This window comes from Ptiloglossa arizonensis, chromosome 4 (assembly GCF_051014685.1).
Source record: "Ptiloglossa arizonensis isolate GNS036 chromosome 4, iyPtiAriz1_principal, whole genome shotgun sequence".
Classification (NCBI taxonomy): domain Eukaryota; kingdom Metazoa; phylum Arthropoda; class Insecta; order Hymenoptera; family Colletidae; genus Ptiloglossa; species Ptiloglossa arizonensis.
In genome coordinates this window covers 20,344,298-20,365,113 of record NC_135051.1, presented here as the reverse complement: position 1 = coordinate 20,365,113, position 20,816 = coordinate 20,344,298, and the positions used below count along the sequence as shown (strand labels likewise).

General features: G+C 26.8%; 3 protein-coding genes across 6 annotated transcripts; 1 reads left to right on the top strand and 2 right to left on the bottom strand.

The window, feature by feature from the left end:
* Positions 1-109: 109 nt before the first annotated feature.
* On the top strand, positions 110-3,756 carry Atg14 (autophagy related protein 14). 2 transcript variants are annotated; one of them, XM_076308891.1, is made up of 9 exons: positions 110-535; positions 819-924; positions 1,013-1,094; positions 1,169-1,406; positions 1,549-1,730; positions 1,803-1,959; positions 2,157-2,333; positions 2,398-2,527; positions 2,612-3,756. In XM_076308891.1, exons 1-9 carry the CDS (start codon positions 336-338, stop codon positions 2,774-2,776), a joined length of 1,437 nt encoding a protein of 478 aa, XP_076165006.1. In that variant the 5' UTR covers positions 110-335; the 3' UTR covers positions 2,777-3,756. The 2 variants fall into 2 exon arrangements, with proteins under 2 accessions (XP_076165006.1, XP_076165007.1); XM_076308892.1 differs by having other exon boundaries at positions 363-535; positions 827-924.
* A 1,158-nt stretch (positions 3,757-4,914) lies between these two features.
* On the bottom strand, positions 4,915-15,852 carry LOC143145822 (protein phosphatase 1B). Of its 3 annotated transcripts, XM_076309579.1 has the most exons (6): positions 15,685-15,851; positions 14,191-15,112; positions 13,449-13,566; positions 10,925-11,036; positions 10,572-10,626; positions 4,915-5,300 (listed from the first exon to the last, which is right to left on the bottom strand). In XM_076309579.1, the coding sequence occupies exons 2-6, from the start codon at positions 15,001-15,003 to the stop codon at positions 5,283-5,285; spliced, it is 1,116 nt and encodes a 371-aa protein (XP_076165694.1). In that variant the 5' UTR covers positions 15,004-15,112; positions 15,685-15,851; the 3' UTR covers positions 4,915-5,282. The 3 variants fall into 3 exon arrangements, with proteins under 3 accessions (XP_076165694.1, XP_076165693.1, XP_076165691.1); XM_076309578.1 differs by lacking the exon at positions 4,915-5,300 and having other exon boundaries at positions 10,104-10,626; positions 15,658-15,852; XM_076309576.1 differs by lacking the exon at positions 4,915-5,300 and having other exon boundaries at positions 10,104-10,626; positions 15,685-15,852.
* Positions 15,853-18,252: 2,400 nt separating this feature from the next.
* Positions 18,253-20,743, bottom strand: Trprs (Tryptophanyl-tRNA synthetase). Its single transcript, XM_076308473.1, has 3 exons — positions 20,328-20,743; positions 19,146-20,083; positions 18,253-19,072 (listed from the first exon to the last, which is right to left on the bottom strand). The coding sequence occupies exons 1-3, from the start codon at positions 20,449-20,451 to the stop codon at positions 18,905-18,907; spliced, it is 1,230 nt and encodes a 409-aa protein (XP_076164588.1). The 5' UTR covers positions 20,452-20,743; the 3' UTR covers positions 18,253-18,904.
* Between the last annotated feature and the right edge of the window lie 73 nt (positions 20,744-20,816).

The following is a 20,816-nucleotide window of genomic DNA, read 5'->3' as shown; positions in this document are numbered from 1 at the left end:
AGATTTGAATGTACATGCGTATACTATCTTTGACTCTCCCCTTATCTCATAGCGCAACGGGATTTTTCCAAGACGATTGCTGCCACGGTGCAGCTATGAGATACGTAAACTAAATTTAAGTTTGTTTTTTCCATAATTCAACAATTACTCGTCAAATTATATGGAAATTTTGTCTAAGACTGGACTGCTTGTGTGCTTGCACGAATAAATATGAAAATAAAAATACGCGATAAAAACGGTATCATGCTCGGAGTGGCGGGAGAATGCAAGTAAATATCAGATCAGCTGATGAGTGACAACAGACAAACGAAGGCCCATTGTTCTTGTTCTTGGTTATGGCGACAAGCAGTTCTGATGGGTCTTGTACAGCACCTGCAGATTTTCAGCTTTCGTCAGAGCTGGAAGACGTTTCAAGCCGTTTAAGTGTGAATTTATTAAAGTGTCCACTGTGCCATAATAGCCGTCGAATTTTTTACTGTCGACAGTGCATTCAAAATGGTGATTTTATTCATTCAAATTCTGTTTATTCCGAACGGTAAATATATGCTCGCAATTTATCGTTTTCATATGTTTTCGTGTGTTGAAATCTTGTCTGACATTGTTTGTTTTTCAAATATTTTTTTTAAACATCAGGTGCAAGTCGGTTTCTATTTTTATTAATATGTAAAAAATAATTTATTATGAAAATTCACCATTCAAAATTTTAAACTCTTTAGTAATGTATATCGATGAAATAATAACAATTAAATACTGAATTCGTATTTAAATAATCTTTACCTCTAAAAAATTGTATTTTATCATTATCAATTTATGAATAGATTTGCAGATAAACAATTGCGACTTTTACGGTTGAAAGCTGCAAGAGCTCAACTAGAAGAAAAATGTGTGAAAGCTCTTGAAAAATATAAACAACGGGATAAATTGGTATTTTATAGTAAATCTTATGTGCTGTTATTCATTAATAATGAGATTTATATATTGTTATTATACTTATAATTTTTTATATTTACAGATATGTGATATAAATACTTGTAAAGAAAGAGTAAGGCTTCTTCAATTATTAGTAAACGAAACCAGGGAAAGTATAAACAGAGGTATATCTCACTTTAAATATGATCACATAATGTATAAAAAATGATTATATTAAAAGAATTTTAATAATATGCAGGTAATCAACGGTTGAATATTCTCAAAGATGTAAACTCTCAGTTAACACTTAGATTACCTAGACATGAAGAACGAATAGAAAAATTACATCGGTATGTTACTGGATTGAAAGCAAAACAAGAGAAACAAAAAGAGGCAGTAGATAGAAAAAGGCAACAGTTAAAAAAAGTCATCAGAACTGCTGCAAAACAATTGATTCAATATATTTTTCCATTATCTAAAGTTCAAACTAACAGGAGGTAATAAATTTGCATAGTTTGTCCACAACAAATTATAAGTACTAATAAAACATATCAATTGGAGTTAAATATTTTTCTAATTGTTTTTATTGAAGTAATTATTTCATTAGAAGATTATCAATAAAATATTGATTATTTCTAGTTTATGCAGCAGTGAGGAAGATACTAGTTCAGATGTAACTTGTGCATTGGCAGATGCATCTGGAACATCATATGTTAGAGGCAAATGGATTAATGATATAGAAAATGCTTTAGAGATTCAACATTGTATAGTTGCTCCTACTTTGCCAGGATCTGGCGATTATAGTGCTTATTCTCTATGGGGTACACCTACTACATTGTATTTTTAGATTTATATTTTAAAATAGTTTGGTACATATTAATTTATTCTTTTAGTGGCAGCAAACAAAGATGGAGTACCAGGTGCAAATAAAGAAAATGCGATGCATAATCCAGCATACAATATCAGCGCTGCTTTAACTTATGCTACACAATTGGTTAATATCATTGCCTATTATGTTAATGTAAGACTACCATATAAACTTACTTATGGGTATGTGATAAATATTTCATTTTTTATTTGCAAATCCTTACATTAAATATTGAAGATTTTTAATGTTTAGTATATCTTGTTCGTTAATTTGTAAATGAACTAAAAAATGAAAAAACTACTATTGAAAATTTTACTTTGTTCTTTGTATTTTAAGTAATTTTAAACTTTTTTTTACTTCTATGAATACTAATTTTCAGTGAATTTTGCGGAAATGAGATGTCAGACAAAAAATTTGCGAGAAAAGTAGCAAGGCTCAATAGCAATGTGTTACATTTATGTTTTACACAAAATACAGACATTGCAATTTTACATCCAATGCATACTTTACAAAATATAATGCATCTGCTCAACACTGAAATCAGTGATCTTGGAAGGTGAGTATTAGTTATATTTAATTCAATGATAATAAATAATAATTGTTTGTATATTAAAATCTAGAATTGGTCCAATGGAAGTTGATCTAAATATTGTAGCACAATTGCACAGTCAATTAGTTCCAGATTTAGAAAATAGTGACGATTCTGCTTCTGATGAAGAGGAAGATGCTTTTAATTGGGAATGGGAAGCTGTAAGTGTTTTTCTCCTTAAAAAATAATGTGACATTCAATGATTTTTGAAAGTATATTTTATACGAATCCTTTCATTTTTATAGGTACCAAATATTGCATGTCTTGAAATGGCAGTTCCCATCCCTGGTGCAATGATCAGTCAGCAATCATCTAGTACACAAGTGAATCAGAGCGTTGCTAGTGGTTTAGTAACAAGTGCTGCAGCTAGCATAGCCTCCATCTGGCGTGGGTGGACGACTAACAAATAGACTGTACTATTCAACTAGCAAGAACTTCTTTTTATACAAATTATAACTACATATGTACCAAAAGACAAATATTGACAGTGCTTTAAATATGCAAAACATTGTGTCAAGTAAGGTGGGTGTTAATGTACTGTAAATATATGTATGAATTTATTAATTCATGTATGACATGTGAAATAGTTCAATTCAGTTATGAAAGGTTTCGTGAGATCTGATAATTAGTTTATTTTAAATCATTTATGTAATATATTGATTTGTGTTGTTACTTGTAAAATAATTCCAAACACTGAGTACACTCGTGATAGAGATAAAGGTCATAATTCTTTGGTATAAATTTCTCTGTGTACAATACAATATGCTACACTTTGATTGTTTACTTGTGAATATAATTCATTAATAAGATGTATGTGAGTTTAAAATGACTGTCTTTTTTACGCTCACTGCATTCGTGTGATTATGTATCTGTTAACATATATATATGTTGTTCATGTCATTCAATAATGTGTTGTTCATGTATTTTGAAGTTATCAGCAGTTTTTATACAACGTTTCAAACTTCATATTATTTTGTTTTTCTACAAATATGCAATCAGACAAATCAAGTAATAAACTTGCTACTTAAAGACTACTTATCTTAATGTATTTCACAAACGTTGCAATGTTTCTTATATAGGAATGATGTCGTTATTATTTTTATGTAGGCATGATTATACCACGTTTCATGTATATTTTTGATCATATATTATAGAAATAAGACAAGACCTGTTAAACACTTCATACCTGACAATATACAACGTGAATATAAAAGAGGTTGTATTATGTTAATCACTTTCGATCATATTTAATTAAAAATAAGAGTAATATGTATGACATCAAAATGAATTTTGTATTTGAAATGTTGTTAAAATCACATGTTATGTAGATTCAATAAGAGATAAAAAGATAGTACGTATATTACAATTAGAGCATAAATACATTGATATAATGTACTCGCACCACAAAATAATTATTTAAAAAAAAAAAGTGATATGTAATTTCTATAGAAAATGAAATTTTTCTAATCATATATTTTATTTAGTTATTTTTACAATAATTCAAAATGTTTGGTACATATGTATTATATATAGGAGTGAAGTGTTCTTTATTTTACTAATTAAACATTTTGTTTCTAATGCACATATTACAAAGAAGTTAGTTAAATTTGCACATTTAATAAATGTTAATCTTCGATTCCACATAATCACATAATAGAAAACGAATATTGTAATTCGTTAATAATTAAGCATAGCATAATTATGATGACAATTTATTAATAAGTATAGTAATACATTTTATTGAGTAATATTCTTTCTTTTGCATATGAAACAAAAAAGAAAATTTATCAAATCAAATTATTCCTTGTAATTGTTAAGCTTAGATTACCATGAAACATAAGAATTCTCCTATGCGAATAAGTAGAATCGTGTATAGTTACATTTCATTAGGTAATTTTACACATGTCCGATTTTTTGAAAAATATAGTGTTTTATAAATTATATTGTACGGATAAAATGATTTTATGGAATGATAATTAAATTATAGTACATGATGTTAAATATAAATTAAAATTTCTATGCAAACCAGCACAAATTTGTAAATATTATTTAATAGGTATATTTTGATGCAATTGCCGTTAATAACATTAAGGAAATTCGATAGTACATTAGATTTAATGTGTTCTAGAAAAAGTAAAAACTGCAAACCTAGTTCTTAACATATAATTTGAATATCAATTACGAAAGTGTACACAAAATATTTTTAGTTAAAATAGTAAGTAATTGTAAATATAAATTAATGATATACAGTTTATATATTATGTAAAATGGCTATGTTTTACCTAAACAAAGTTTCATTGTGATATCTTGAATAAATTAGAATCTGTTTTTTACCAATTGATTTATATCTTTTAATTTAAGGTGTACAGAATCATTTTGATTTTAAGAATAATCAATACATATTTTAGAACATAATAAAATGAAGATAATTAGTGCTTTCTTGTTTTTTTTTTAAATACCAATAGTGGTGTAGGAATAGTCCCATATAATAATGTTAGTTCAAATTTGTATAGGTTTAAATTATACTAATGGTGAGGAGACAACAAGATATATTTGATAAATATTTATTGAGTAGAAGGGTAATAACATACAACATTAACTATATATTCAAAGTAAAAACCTATAAAATATTGCTATAGAGAACTTGATCAGATTTTTTACCCTCACTTAGAAATAAAATGCTTTGTACAATAAATTTTGTTATTAAATTTAATATTACGCTGCAATATGATTTTCAGGATTGTTCAACCAGAAATGAAATATGCCTGTAACATCATTCAATTACCATTCCACATAGTCTCTGTTCATGTAGCACTCCTCTGAAGTTCTTGTTGGTCGGTATCTCACTTTCATGACTTTTGGATCGGCCAGTTTATTGTATACCACATGTATCAAATTGTATACATATTGTGTACACTAACTGGCTTGTGACTTCTGTAAGCATATCATCATATAGTATTTTAATTTTTGCATACATATATTTCTACACATAGAATTTACAATAAAACACTTATTATTAAAAGACAGTGTTCCTTTTAGTATTCCTATACAAGGACAGAATATCATTTGTACTACATTATCATCACAAAAATGTAAGAGAAATGTTATTAATCCTAAAATAAAAATAAACGATTGTTCAATATTGTATTCTTAGGATATTCATTATGTCCTAAAGTAAAGAATATATTTTAACATTAAGATATGTAACAAATATTTGATACTAGACATGTATAGCATAATGAGTAACTATTGGTGCCATCAATTAAAAATATAAAATGCGTTACATACTTACACTATTGATACATTAAATACCAATACAGTTGGTTATCTTGAAGTATTAAAAAATATGCCAAGGACCACGAATATGACATAAATATTGTAGTGCATTGTATTAAAGTATACTTTATCTTTTCTATTTAATTTAATATTATGAATAATTAAGTCTAGCTTAAGGTCTAGCCATAAAAAGCACATTTCTATAATCTTTCTCAGCAAACTACAAATTTATGTCTGAGCTATTATATTTTGATACTTATTTACTAGCATTAGTTGTTTGAATAATATTAAATTCTGCTTATCCAATATTTATTTAATTTTATGGGAATGTTATACATTAATCAAAATGATACATTAATATTTTGAAAATATAGTATCAACAGAATCTCCAAAACATTAGAAAAACTTAGAAAATCGCAGTTTCTATTACTAAACATAAAATTAGCCATTATGTTTTATAATGCAATAAAGTAGTAGTATGCAATTAACAATAACAATAACAATATTGTTTGGAGTAACAAGTTGTCTTACAATATTTTCCAAATATGTGTATTTATATTAATAAAATTTCCAAACAATATTCTTGTGTAATAAGAAAAACAAAATTATTAAAAATTATTAAAAATCGCACCAATGAATAAAATTATAAATAACTGTACCCAAATCCAGTTCATATCTGTTAAAAACGTATAAAATATAGAGAAAAAAATAAGCATTAAAAACTCTAAAAGAACAAAAATGTGTTATTTATTTAAAAATTTATAATAAATTTTGCAAAATAATTAAATAAAAATCTCACAAACCATATACACTTCTTTATCAAAATGATAGTTACACCATCAAATATTTTTTTAGTTATGTATATTATGTACAATAACATAGATAAATAAGTTTATGTAGATAAATCTATGTATGATAGTAATACATATAAAGTTGTTTCTTCTCTTATGCTGGATTCAAGACATTAAAATTTTAATATAAAATATGTACTTATCCCAGGACCTTAACTGTTTCTTGAACCTATTTACAAATATTTATATATATTCATATATGATGTAAGTAAATGAACGTATAATATTAAATAAATATTAAGATAATATTTTTGTTAATACATTATTTTTATAATATTGTAATTGGAAATAAGATTGTTATAATATTACTTCAACATAACGTGTTAAATAAAAGAATTAAAATAAAACAGTTAAGATCTTATGACATTTTTGGACTCAAAATAGATAATTTCACATATCAAGCATGTCACATTTCAAAATTGTTTCGTAATGCATTATAAAATACATTGTAGAACTTAAAAAGAATATCAGTAGCAGAGAAAGATGAGGAAAGGAATGTCTTTATTTACATACACAAATATATGTGAATAATCATTATTGAGACCAGCAATTGCAGAATTCAACCTGGATTACAGGAAAGGACTTAAATATTCTTGAAATAATATTTATGAAATGAAAAGGAAATATGAAAGGATTATGCCACGATATGGAAGAAATCAGTTTAATAACATTTAAACATTATTCTTTTCCTTGAATTCCAGCAAATTTAAGAATTAGATTTGAAATAATAAGAGCACTATATAATTTACTATTGATATTAAAAAAATAGATAGAATAATTAAATATTTAAATTTTGTCTATTATTCTCGCATGTAGAAAATAATTTACAATCATCTGAAAAATAACACAAGTCAGGTACATACAATAGAAGAAGTTAATATTTGTTTATTTTACATGCTGTATAATATGAATATGTATATGAATTACTGATTTCTTAAACAAATATTGGAAATATTTCTATGACATTATGAAATCATAATGTAGGCAAATTCTATTTCTTGAAAGTGAAATTAAATTAAAACAAACACACAAGACTATGTACAAAAGAATAAGAGACTACTACTTTTTTGATTTTATAGATGCATGTATTTTACATAATTAACTCATAGTCTTATTCTGTATAACATTACTACTTCAATTATTTTAAGTACAAAATATAAAATAAATTTCTTTTTTTGATAGTGAGTAGGAAACCGCATGTATCATTATTGTTTTATAAATTTTGTTAGATTAAAATTTTAGTAAAAACCATATTTAATGCAGAACAGGACTATAAGTAAAAAACTGTATAACTGAAAAGTAGTAGAAGTCCATATTAAAAATGCACTTTGGATTTATTATCATGACCGTGGTCATTGTACTATTATTATTGTTACTTTCGTTATTACTAACATTCCCAACTGTATATGCAAATTAGAGATTGGTAGAAAACTTTTAATTGCATATATGAAGATAAAATAGTTTACTTCTCAAGTGAAAGTACACAGGTATCTCATTTATAATAAAGTTGTAGCACATGAATTTTAAACTTTAGTTATAAACATATTTTAATAGCATGAATAGATAAGAGACAAGGCATGATGATTCAATTATTATTCAGCTACATTGCAATTCTTATTTTCAGTTATTTCTTCTAGGTAAAGAAAATTGTATATCTTCAGTATCTTGCCTTAGGTTTATTATGACATTTATGAAAACTAAAATCACGCAAAAGTGTATACAAGAAAATTTATATCTGAGCAAAATCTGCAAAGTAAATGGTTTAGAATATTGGTAAAATATATTACTATTTTTATACACTCCATAATTTGTTATTAGTAAAAATAGAGGAGATAACTCTATGTATGGGATTTATTATTTACTTTAATATATTACTTTTAAACGATAATAGATAGTTAACTTTAGTTAATTTCAGGACTTCTTTTGTAACCAGGAATAGTAATATATACTTTGGTATACATATGCTAGATTTTTATGTTTGAGGATGGCCTTGACACATAGTTTCTATGTTACATGTATAGGAAATTTTGGAAGGGTACAAAATCAGTCACATGAAAAAATAAAAAGATAAGTGTATGATTACCTGATATATGTTGTTTCATTAACTGGTTAAGTCTATATTTGTAGAAATCAATAATATGCTATTTTGATATCATACTTTTTCAAACATATACAATACTTACTTGTTCTTGATTACATATAATGTTTGCTGATTATTGAAAACTGTGTTTTGATGTTTTTTATTTGCCTTTTCTTTATATTATTTATGTATAATTTTTCTGTTGACTTTCTTTAATGGTATACTATTATCATTTAATTACAAGATTTCAGACTTTATGACCATTTATTAATTAAATAATTTTGTCTCAAAATTCTAATAATTAAAATACAAATAATTAAATGGAAAATACAATTTTATCTTAAGAAACTAAAATCAAGGCCTCCTTACTACATTCCTACTGCTTGATTTTAAAAACGATTTAAATAAAATATTGATACACAGTTTTCTCGACACAACTTTTATGTATATACACAGTATTGGTATTTCTAAAACTAAATGATCAGTTTTTCTACTCTTCTTATGTATGAAAGAACTTGAAGATTTTTAAAATATAGAACAAACAGTTATATGACTGTTCTTCAAACTTATTACAAAGGAAGAGCATGAAAAACTGACCTACGGAGTAAATATTCTGAGCGCAAGTTCTCTAGAGCTACAAAAATATATAATTATATATAGTAATATTATGCATTTTTTATCAACAGCGCAAGAGGATGTGGTATAAATATTCTACCAAACGTTAATTCGAATGAAAATCTAGATCTGTGAAGTAACTATAAAAAAAAAAATTATTTGCTAGTAAATTATTACTTAAACGCATTGAAAATATAATCTAAGTATAATAATAAATATAATTTAAAGTTTGCTTCTTTTATTTTAAAAGTTAAATACAAATCAAAGGATGAATATAACATTTAATTAATTTAAAATATATTAACATAACATTTTTTTAACTCTTTTCCATATACTATTCATTATAAAGAATAAACAATTTGAATCAACTTCTCACATCATCTAGTTTTTCATATAATATAATATATCTGCACTTGTTCTCAGTAGAATATCTCCAAATCCTCTGCTTATAATAACTGTAATATAAACATTTTTCACTCCTTGAATGAAGAATTTATAAAATCCAACAATAGATAGTGATAATTATGAAAACCACCAATACCAATAGTAATTGGAACCAGCTGCAGGATGTATTATGTGTTTATTTTGCATTCTTTTAAATTATGCAATGAAACGTATTGAGAAATATTTCTCAATGCCTAAATGTTGTAGAATATCAATATTTTTCAACTCATCTGCATCATAATACCCTTCTTGGAAAAGAGAAAATAAAAAACATAGACCTTCTTTACCTACACATATTTCTAATTATTTGTATGTTACTTGTACTGTAAACTAAATTAACTGATAACAGAAATGAATGCTTTGTAATAATAATAATTAAGTATTATGAAAGTGATTATTATAAAATTTTACAAATATTTTTGCTGCAACTTGTTTTCATCGAATAACCCTGCATCTTAAGACATTTTCCCACAATTTTTAAAATTTTATTTTCCAATAAATAATCCCAAAAGTGAAATAAATATTTTATATTATCATCAAACATGTGAAATAAGCTAGAAATTTTTGAAAATGAACTGTGTACATATTTTTCTGACTGGGTGTATGTATAATATTTCACAATCTTTAAATGTATTTTTTAAACTCTAATTTATTTTTGCCAACAATAACGTACTGCCAGAATTTATGATCTGCACATGTTTAATGGCAGATTTATTTTAGATAAGACTTACTTCGTAATATACCACTGTACTTTTCTTACAATTTTAAAACAAATCTTTTTACACCAGGAGGGACCATTAAAATAAAGATATTTCTGATACCATCTGCATCGTTATATGATTATGGAACATGTCTAATGATTATAGTTGTACACTTGATGCAGTATAGAAAAAGATCAAGGGTTAGTTATATCGAAGTGAAATCGTATCCAAGACTTACACTAGCCGCTCGGCTGGGACACATTTCTCGAAACATTTGTTCAATGAATGGTTGCCTGGAAAGAAGCAAATATGTAAATTATTACTTAAAATCGTAAACATTAAGGATTTAAAGCTATACTTTTGTATAAGAATTTTGTAAAGCTTTTAAAATGTGCACATTGATGTGATTTACAAAGATTCAATTTTGAAAAGATAAATCTTAAAGAAATTTAATTTTTGGAGTTACGCCAAATAAACTTGACCAACTGCCTCAAATTTTAAAGATACTAACCTTAATATAATTTTAGTAATTGAAAAAAATAGACACAGACTACTCTAAATTAAAATTTAATAATTTGCAAATATACATACTTAGCCTGAAGACCACCACCAGGAGGCAAATTAGGAAACTGTTGGTCCCCAAGAAGTTGTAGTAGCTTCAAAAAGTCAAATTCGCTTATGTCTTTTTGTGCAGCGACTATTTCTAAAAATACAATAAAAGCAATTATGGTTTATAAATTAGTTATGATTGTAATTTAAAATAATAATAACCACAACAACAAGAACAATAAATAAATAAATATAATCAAATCAAATCATTTATACAAATTTTCTATTGTTATTAAGTGCATTGTGCATGTACTATCATATTTGTGCTGTATATAAAATATTATAATAAATTTTGTTTGCAAATATTTTGTTAATATTATTTAACAAATCAAACAGTTTTTGTAGTATTTATTACTACTATTATGTTTTAACGACTAAAAATTCTATTTTTACAACATATAAAACTATTTTTTACAAGCAATTTGTTCATATATTTAAAACCCTGTAACAAATTATTACCAAGAAATAAACATATAACAGAATGACTACAAATACATGCATCTACTTAGGACTGGAATAGTTGGTGCTTTAGTACATTTCTTATGGAAAACCTGAAAATGAAATCCGGTCTTAAGTAGATACATCTTTGTCTATGTTTATTAATAAATATACTTGTAATTATTTTTTTAAACTTATCCACCTCTGGAATTGTACTATACTATTATGGAATATATATATTTAGAAAATGATATATTTGTTGCAATGTTCCTCCATAAGAAATGTGTCATTACAGAATGAATAAGAATGTAGTAGGTAAAATATTTGTATACTTTCATAAGAAAATGTTTACCTACCTGTAAGACCACTTAAAAGTATTTGAAAAAGAGGAACAAACAACTATTTAACCAAAATTTTACTTACAAATTTTTCTAAAAATATCAACTCCAAGGGTGGAATGCATTTTTAAGTAAGAATAATTCTAGGTGTTAAAAGAGTTTAATTAAAGAAAGAACAATTAATACAATTTGACAGCAAGGAAAACTAACATTAAATATAAATAATCATTAATATATTTATAATTTTCTATCTCTCTAACATCTTAAATTAGTAACAGTTATTACTACTCTAATATAATAATATAATATCTATACTGATAGCATATGCTTGGTATTATACTCAAAAAATGTACATAACAGGTGCTTTAATAATGCTTTAATAAATGTTAAAACAGAAGTCATATTAAATATTTTTCAAATTTACAAGTATTTTAAATACATTGAATATTCCACTAAATTGTTCTATACAATTTTTGATGATATATTTTTAATCTTTGGCTTTGTACTTTTAAGTATGTTATTATTATTTTAAAACTGGTGGAAATACAATAAAATACAATTGTATGAGTTAATAATTGAATATTAAGAAAATTAGAATCTATATCAGATGAAAAATATCTGTGAAATATGTAAATTTTAATTATATCTAAATAATTACATAGTATATACGTAATAAGAATATGGATGGATGAAACAAATATGTATGAATGTGTATAATGAGTCATGGGAATATTGGAAGTTTTAGTTGAAAAAGATACTATAAAAATAAATTTCATTATTTTACTTGGATATTTTTTATGATTGGAAGATACGATGTATTTTATGTAGAAAATTTTTATATTGCACAAATATGATTAATCACAAAGTAAAATATAAAAAATTGGAATTTATCTGTTACTTCGTTAGTATTATACACATTTTTTATAATTATTTGAATGCATTGCACTTTTGTATAACATTCTATCTATTAAATTTACAAACAGTAATTATGGATTAATAAAAAATGAACACAAAGTAATATTATAGTTAATTGTTTGAATATGTAGGTTATATAGTAGGAAAATACATTCATTGAACAAGAATAAATGTTTTAACCTTTAACGTTTCTTAATAGAAACATATATACATGTACCTTCTAGGAAGTATAATATAAGAAAAACATGTGGCATTTGCTCAACATATATCAATAATCTATAAATTTTTGTCTTCTAAAATGATCTGTATATAATAAACAGTAGTAAAATATTTGTTACTACATGTTTACATAATCTAATAAAGTTTAAATAATAAACAAGAAAAGTTTGAAGTATATGAAACATTATTCTATTACAGACAGCACTAAAATGTCAATAAGTTAAACACTTTGATAATGTGTATTCAGTCATATAGTAGTATTTGTGCAACAATTTGGCTATACGTTAAAATTACATTCATTTTGGATTTGTACGGTTTGTACATAAAATAATTATACTTTAATAGTTACAAAGGAAAATGAATGTAAATATTTCATTACTAATTTATAAGAAATACAGATCTATTTTTTTTGTACTTGTGGTATGCCACTATGAAGATTGTATTTGATTGTACTAAAATTTTATTACTGAATGATAATATGTTATTCTCCATTTAAGAGTTGTCAGAATGTCAAGTACGTGTATGATATTGGGATCTTGTATTAATGCAACAGCAGAGAGAATATAACTGATGTGAATATGAAAATGTTAATGAACCTTCAATTGTCCTTTCAATGGCCATTTCCAGTTCAGCCTCCTTTTTCTGCGCTTCTGGGTTTGGCTTCGGAGCAGCAGGAAATGTTACCAAAACTATACTCATGTTATCTCTGCTACCCTACAACAAACAAATCATTTGTAATAAATAAATTTGCAAACATATTATTTTTACTTCTTATAAAATGTAGACATAGAATTCAGTTAATATTTTTAAAAAATTTCACTATCATTAAATGTACAAAAGATAATAATAAAGCATATACTACTTTATTGATATGTAATCAGATATTAGTAATTACGTATTCATAACTAATCAGCGAGTATACAGAAGAGATGTAAACAAAATTAGTGATATAAGAGATAAAAATGTAAGATACTAGATAAAAATAGGATGTTATCTAAAGCTTAGGACGACGTAATAATGCATATTATCACTATGGTAATAATTGCTGAAAGGTTTGAGCTGCAATATAAATGTAGTAAAAAATATGTAAGGAGTATATGGGTAAATTCATCTCTGTGTTATATATTGAATAAAATACATTTAAAACTAAGGTTATAAATTAAGAATTGAAACAAATGGAAAGGTTAAGAAATATAAATATTACATGATTCTTACATCCAAAAATTTAATCAATGTTAATTATTTCTGGCAATGTAAATATTTAAATTAACACATCTTTGAAAATGATAGTAAAAAGCTCGTTATAAAATATGTATATAAAATTTTAGATATCATTACCTTATAAAGACAGGTGTCGATAACCTGGTTCGTAACTTCTTCTAAGTCGTCTGTAAGCAACAGCCTTGAATGTATAAAATTACATACATCTTCGTTGTTCATTACATCCCAAATACCATCACATGCTAAAACTAGAAATTCATCTCGTTCATCATCTCTATCTCGCACAAATATTTCTGGTTCTGGAGACACTAACTGTTCACAGGGGCCTCGATCTTTTAATGTTTTGTACTCATAATCTCCCAGTGCACGAGAAACAGCTAAAGCTCCATTAACTCTCTGAATCATTACACTACCGCCAGCGTTTTGAATTCTTTCTTTTTCAGCAGGTAAAACAGGTTTATGATCTCGTGTTGAAAAAACTGGATCTCCTGCTCGACAAAGTACAGCTCGAGAATCACCACAGTTGGCAATATATATATTTCTGGGAGATACAAATGCACAAACAGCTGTAGAACCAGATTTTTCTGTGCCAGAGCTCATTTCTGGTAAGTCTCTCATTTCATCATCAAGTCGGAGGAAACCGGAATGAATTCCTCTAATAACATCTTCTGCTTTAAATTCTTCTGTTTGCATTATACATTCTAATAAGTGTTCTGCACTATGAGCAGACACTAATGCACCAGCATGACCATCAAATACTGCGAAGTAACTCCAGTCTGAGAGACCACCTTTTAAGCCAGTTATTGCTCTATGAGCATCTTCCATTTCCATTCTCCAACCTTGCATGCTGGCAACACCATAGCGTAATCCATTACCAGCGCCATGTTCATTATATTTATCTGTGTTTGGAGTGTCCAATAATGCCCCCATAGTATTTATTCAATTTTTGTTGCGTCAGCTTGATTAATTTGTTTCCTTAAGTATTATTTGACCAGCATCTTTTAGCTGATCATTCAAATAACACTTTCTTAAGTTTTACCTAAAATTATAAGGACAAAAAAAGAATAAAGAAAACTTTTACTTTTTGAGTATGACTGAGATTAAAAACAATGTAATGTATGTCATAAAAGTATTGTCTGTTTCTAGTGATCTCTAGTGATATGGATATAAAACAAAAACGGAATAATAATATCACGTTTAAAGTACATATTACGACATTACTTAAAATTTATTTTTCGATCATCGTTGCGTGAAGCAACTTTATCAAAAGGCCGTTTTGTATTGTAGTTATAATTTTGGTTTAAGCGGGGGAAAAAAGACAATTAGAACATAACATCGCTCTAATGCCGAGCGTAACGTACAAGATTATCTCAAAGTGCGAACATTTCGGACGTGATACGATAACGTTTGCATAAATGGAAATATTCGAACAACATGCAATTACGTTCACATATATAACAATTATAACAGTAACTTCGTCGATGTTATAAATTAATGGAATATGGGGGAAAAGTAAGGTATATTAGATTCTAATGAGAAACTCTATTTGGCAGTGCCAAATTTTGCGACTAAAATAGTTTATACCTCAGACTGCATGTTCGCGAAACTTACGTAGGGAGATCGTGACCAAATATCATCGTTACTTCGGAAAAGTATATATGTGTAGAGCGTGGTATTGCTAATAGACTTGTTTCATATCACTATCACCATGTTCCTTTGCTAGGCTCAACACACAGAACCAACGAAATCGACTTGCATGAATGGCGGATATACACTAGGCGATTTTCTGCGCATGCGTTAGTTATTAATAGCATTGCCTCGTGGCGTCATGATCCGCCAATCAAAAGCCCACGATTTCCGCTCAAGCCTGGGCAATCATATAGGATTCTGAAGTAAAATTAACTCACGCGCGATACTGGAATTAACTCTCACGAAGACGCATATAAACAAAAACACAAAGTTCTTGTTGACGATAAATTGTACTGTTACTGATTACTACGTTTATCAGTATTGCTATGGTCGGCAAATTCAGTTAGTTTGAATTTCGAAATTCTGCGACAACATAAATACTTATGTACATATGTACATATTCAGTGGCCTACAAAAGTCTTCGTATACCAGAGAAATATGAAACTTGCTTTATTCAATTTTAATGTAATTTTATTGGAATTTTAATTACGTTTTTTTTTAAATATAATTACACATAATTAAAGTAAGGTTCTTATTCTGTAAAATAGACTAAGTGTGAAACGAATAAAATAATTTTTCTTTGAGTAAATAAAGAATATTTATTACGTGGTACAAATATTGGTCCACGAATCTTCGTACGGTCACGGAATCCTATATGTAGATATGTTGAACGTTGAAAATTAACAGTCAAAGATTTTAGTAATGTTAAAAATAAGTTAAAAAATGAATAGCGATCAGAAACGAAGAGATAATCATAGAAGAGTAGCAAATTATTATAAACTTATTTAAACAACAAAAAAACATTTAAAGAAATTACAAATATTTTTGGAGAACCACATTCCACAGTATAGTATATTGTTAAGGAATATAAAGATGAACAATATATTGTTAATATACCGCGTACGAGACGACTCAATATGTTAGAAATTAGGACGAAAATAAAAACAAATTCTAACACTAGTATCAGAAGTATTACAAAAGGGTTAAAAGAATTTATTGAAACACATTATATTAATAATTATATCGGAATGGTTTTCATACATGTACCGCTAGACGCAAACCATTCGTAAGCGAAACTAATAGGAAAAAACGATTATAATTTGTAAAGAATGTGTGGATAAGGTGGTTTCGTTTTGAAAAAACAATATTCACGAAAGAAAATATAATGTTTTTGAATCTGATGGGACTAGAAAAAAGTGTGGCAAAAATCGGGAACAGCATGCAATAAAGAAAATCGTAAGCGAACGTTAAAAGTGGTGGTAGATTCATAAAGGTGGGGGGTGTATTAATGCCAGAGGGCATTTGGGGCAACAAATTTGTATTTAAATATTTAAAAACTAGTGCTAAGGAGTATGGAATTTTAGAAAATTATGACTTCTAAACACTATAAGTGTTTTTTAGAAAAAGGTCAATTTCTAACCAGAAAGAACTAAAGTATTACAATCTGAATGGAATAATATTAGTAATGAGATTATTTCAAATTTATTTACAATTGCAAACTATAATCCAAACAAAAGGTTACTCTACAAAGTATTAATCAATTTTAGTTTCAGTATTAATAGATTGCATTACTAACTATATAAAGACTTTTGTATATCATTTGTACCATCCAATAAATATTTCTTATTTAAATAAAAATCTTTTTATTTAATTTGTATCTATTCCATTTGAAAATTAGAAATCCTACTTTAATTACATCTAATTACATAATTATAAGTTTTGTGGGTTACTGTATGTAATACTCATAATTTATTTTGTCAAGTTCTTGATCAATCTGATTATAATATTGAGTTTTTGATATTTAGAAAATTATATTCTGTAATAATTTTAATTATTTTATATGTAATGTATCTAACATTACTTCATATCATAAATAGTATCTAAAACGTATTATTCTTTAGTAAGTGATTGTATTTTGAAGAGCATTATTTCTTTTTTTATGTAATCATTAATTATAGACAGATTATCTAGTTAGATTTACTTCAGTTTTGTAATTATTCGAAAAACATTTTAATTATCAATTTTATAAACTGTTGATATGTAATTTTATACTTTGATAAGAAAAAAGCGGTTAATCTTTTATCTCGTTACGCGAAGAAACGATACAATTAAAGGAAAAGATAAATACTTTTTGCTCTTTAATAAAATGTAATAATTTATTTCTGATATTATAATAAGTATTAATTTTTTAAAGTTTTATTCTAGATATTGCAAAGCCCACTGTATAACTGCAACATTGGATCAGTAGTAACAAGATATTCACTCTGATAAAATTAAACTGGTTTAGGCAATTAATATTTTCAAATGTTTTGTGCATATTTTTTATACATATGTAATCAGTATAAAAAAAATAATTATGTAAGAATAGTTCCTATCAAAATAGAGAACTTATTTTTATGGAAAATTAATGAATAACATATTTTGATTAAATATTATTTTGAAAATATAAAACGAAAAAAATGTTTTACTCTTATTTATATCTTAGTAACAAGGATTATAAATATAAAAATAAAACACATATTTTTAGAAAAGCAGTTTCATCTATTAATCTATCACAAAATTTTTAAAATAAAGTTTTAAATGAATCAATTATTTATATACAGTAGAATTTTGATTATCCGAAATGGTCCGATTAATCGGCATATTTACCTCGACTATTCTTCGGTAATGCATCCAGCAGTGACGTCGATACTAACAATGACGAATAAAATGAAGGAATACAATTGTTTGATTTCAATGTAACTGTAGTTCTATTCCTTTGCTATGTATAGTCAGTCTGAATTCAGATTTAAGAGAGTACATCTCTTCTGTAATTCCGTAACTTGTTTTCAATTATGCACAGATTACATTTTAAGCTAAAGTAATGAAGGCCCTTCTGCTTTTGAATAATTGCAGAGTCACTAGCTTTAAATTAAAGTCATATATATATATTTTATTTTTTATTAATAAATTGCATTACTATATTACCCACGGTTGTTTTTCAAAATAAATGCTTTATTTTTATCACTACATGTGGAGCTAATGTCCAATTGTCCCGAATACACCAGATATTCGAAATTCTACTGTAATTTTTAAAATAAATAAAATTAAATAAACTCATGAAAAGAGTGTTTTATATACATAAAAAGTCACTTTTGTGTAACTATTTTCTCTCTGTTAGAAAACCAAGATCTCTAGGAACCATATACTCTCTGACTATGTCATCTGTTAGTTTACTTCTAGCTTCTTGATGTGCAGCTACTAGAGGTTGCAAAACATCAATCAATTCTTTTTTAAGTTCTCCTGTTAAAATTTTTCCACTAGTGTAACCCTGGAAATTGATGATTTAGAATGTTCTTTTGTATAATTAAAAAAATATAAATTTTAGTTTCTTTTCAACTTACTTCTTTAAGGTGTTCTAATTTTTCATCATCTTCTAGGAAGAATCGTAACCACTGATATGATATATCAACTTCACAATTGCCTCCTAGTTGTCTATGTTCTTCAATAGTAGCCTGTCCTCCTGAGAATGCATGTTTGTTAATTTTATTTTTTATTTGTTTAGCTGTATCTGTTAAGAATATTGCAGTGTTATTGTTACTAGCAGACATTTTTGTTTTGGAGCCTTGTAAGGCTGGGAAGAATACAGAATGCAATAAAGCTGGTTTTGGATAGCCGATTCTTGGTGCGACATCCCTTGTCATTCGGAAATAAGGATCTTGATCTATGGCGCATGGAATTAAACAATGAATTTTTGCATTCTTAAAAATAAAAGGAAAAGTTCCACAAATTGCTGGTGCAGCTTGAGTAGGTGGAAATGCAATTTTTCCAATAGGGTCGCTATCTCCAAATCCAAATATACCCTTTACTTGGTTGTATGTAACACACCTTTGTATCCTAATCATATTTTGGTAGAATGCTGGATTGCTTCCAATATGTTCTAAATTAGAGAAAATGAAAGTTTTGTCTGGCATAAATCCAAGAGCAATAATGTCTTTTGCATTATTATAGGCCAATTTGATTGCATCTTTTATTTTTATGTTTTTCCATATTGCTTTTTCATCATCGGTTAATTGTATGACTAATGGAACATGAAACACATCTTGCAACCATTTGCAAAACAGAAATGGTATAAGATGGCCTAAATGCATAGAGTCTGAACTAGGTCCTCTACCAGTATAAAGATAAAAAGGTTTTCCTTGTTCATACAGATTTAAAATAGTGTGCATATCTCGATGAGAAAAGAATATTCCTCTTCTAAGAAAATGATGAGGTTTTTGACCAGTAATTTTCTCAAACTTGGCCAATAGTTGTTCATCAATTTTTGAACTTCCAAATTTTTCTACAATAATAAAGAGAAATTGATTGAAGAAATGTATTTGCACATTAGCTCATTGCACATTGCATATTTTCAGATATGTATGTTATTCAAACTTTATTTTTGTCTTCTTTCAAGAAACATTATTACAAATGTATAACCTATATGGAATCAACATAACAAAATAATAGTTGTTTCCGTTAATACAATACAAATATGTTTAATTCTTAAAGCTTTTTTTATGAAATATTATTTTTATGGAACTCACTAATTAGCTTGTCATAATCAATTCCAGTCTCGTTTTTAGATGTAACATCCCAGGGTGTTACAATATCCTCATCTGTCGTTCCATTTAATGTTAGTGTGTCAATTTCTACTCCCTCCGCTGTCATTTTGCGTTAATTTCGGTTTTCTTCCAACTTGTAAACACGATTAAACAACAAGTTAGACGAGAAACGTATGTCATATGTTACGTGGGTTTAGTCACAACTTTTGCAAGGTTATGTCGCTCTCTAATCCCGGCACGCTATATTTCCTGCGCACGCATTTGTACATTTTAAATAGAAAATTGTATTTAAAGACGATGTTTTATAAATGCACTGCCGTAGAAATAAATATATTCGTTAATATTTATTGGTAATTTTAACCATATGTGATAGCCAAAGAGTTTTTGCATTGCATAGACTTTTTGAATAATCTATTAAACTATTTACAGAAATAGTAAATTTATCTTATTTGGCAATATTTGAAATAGTAG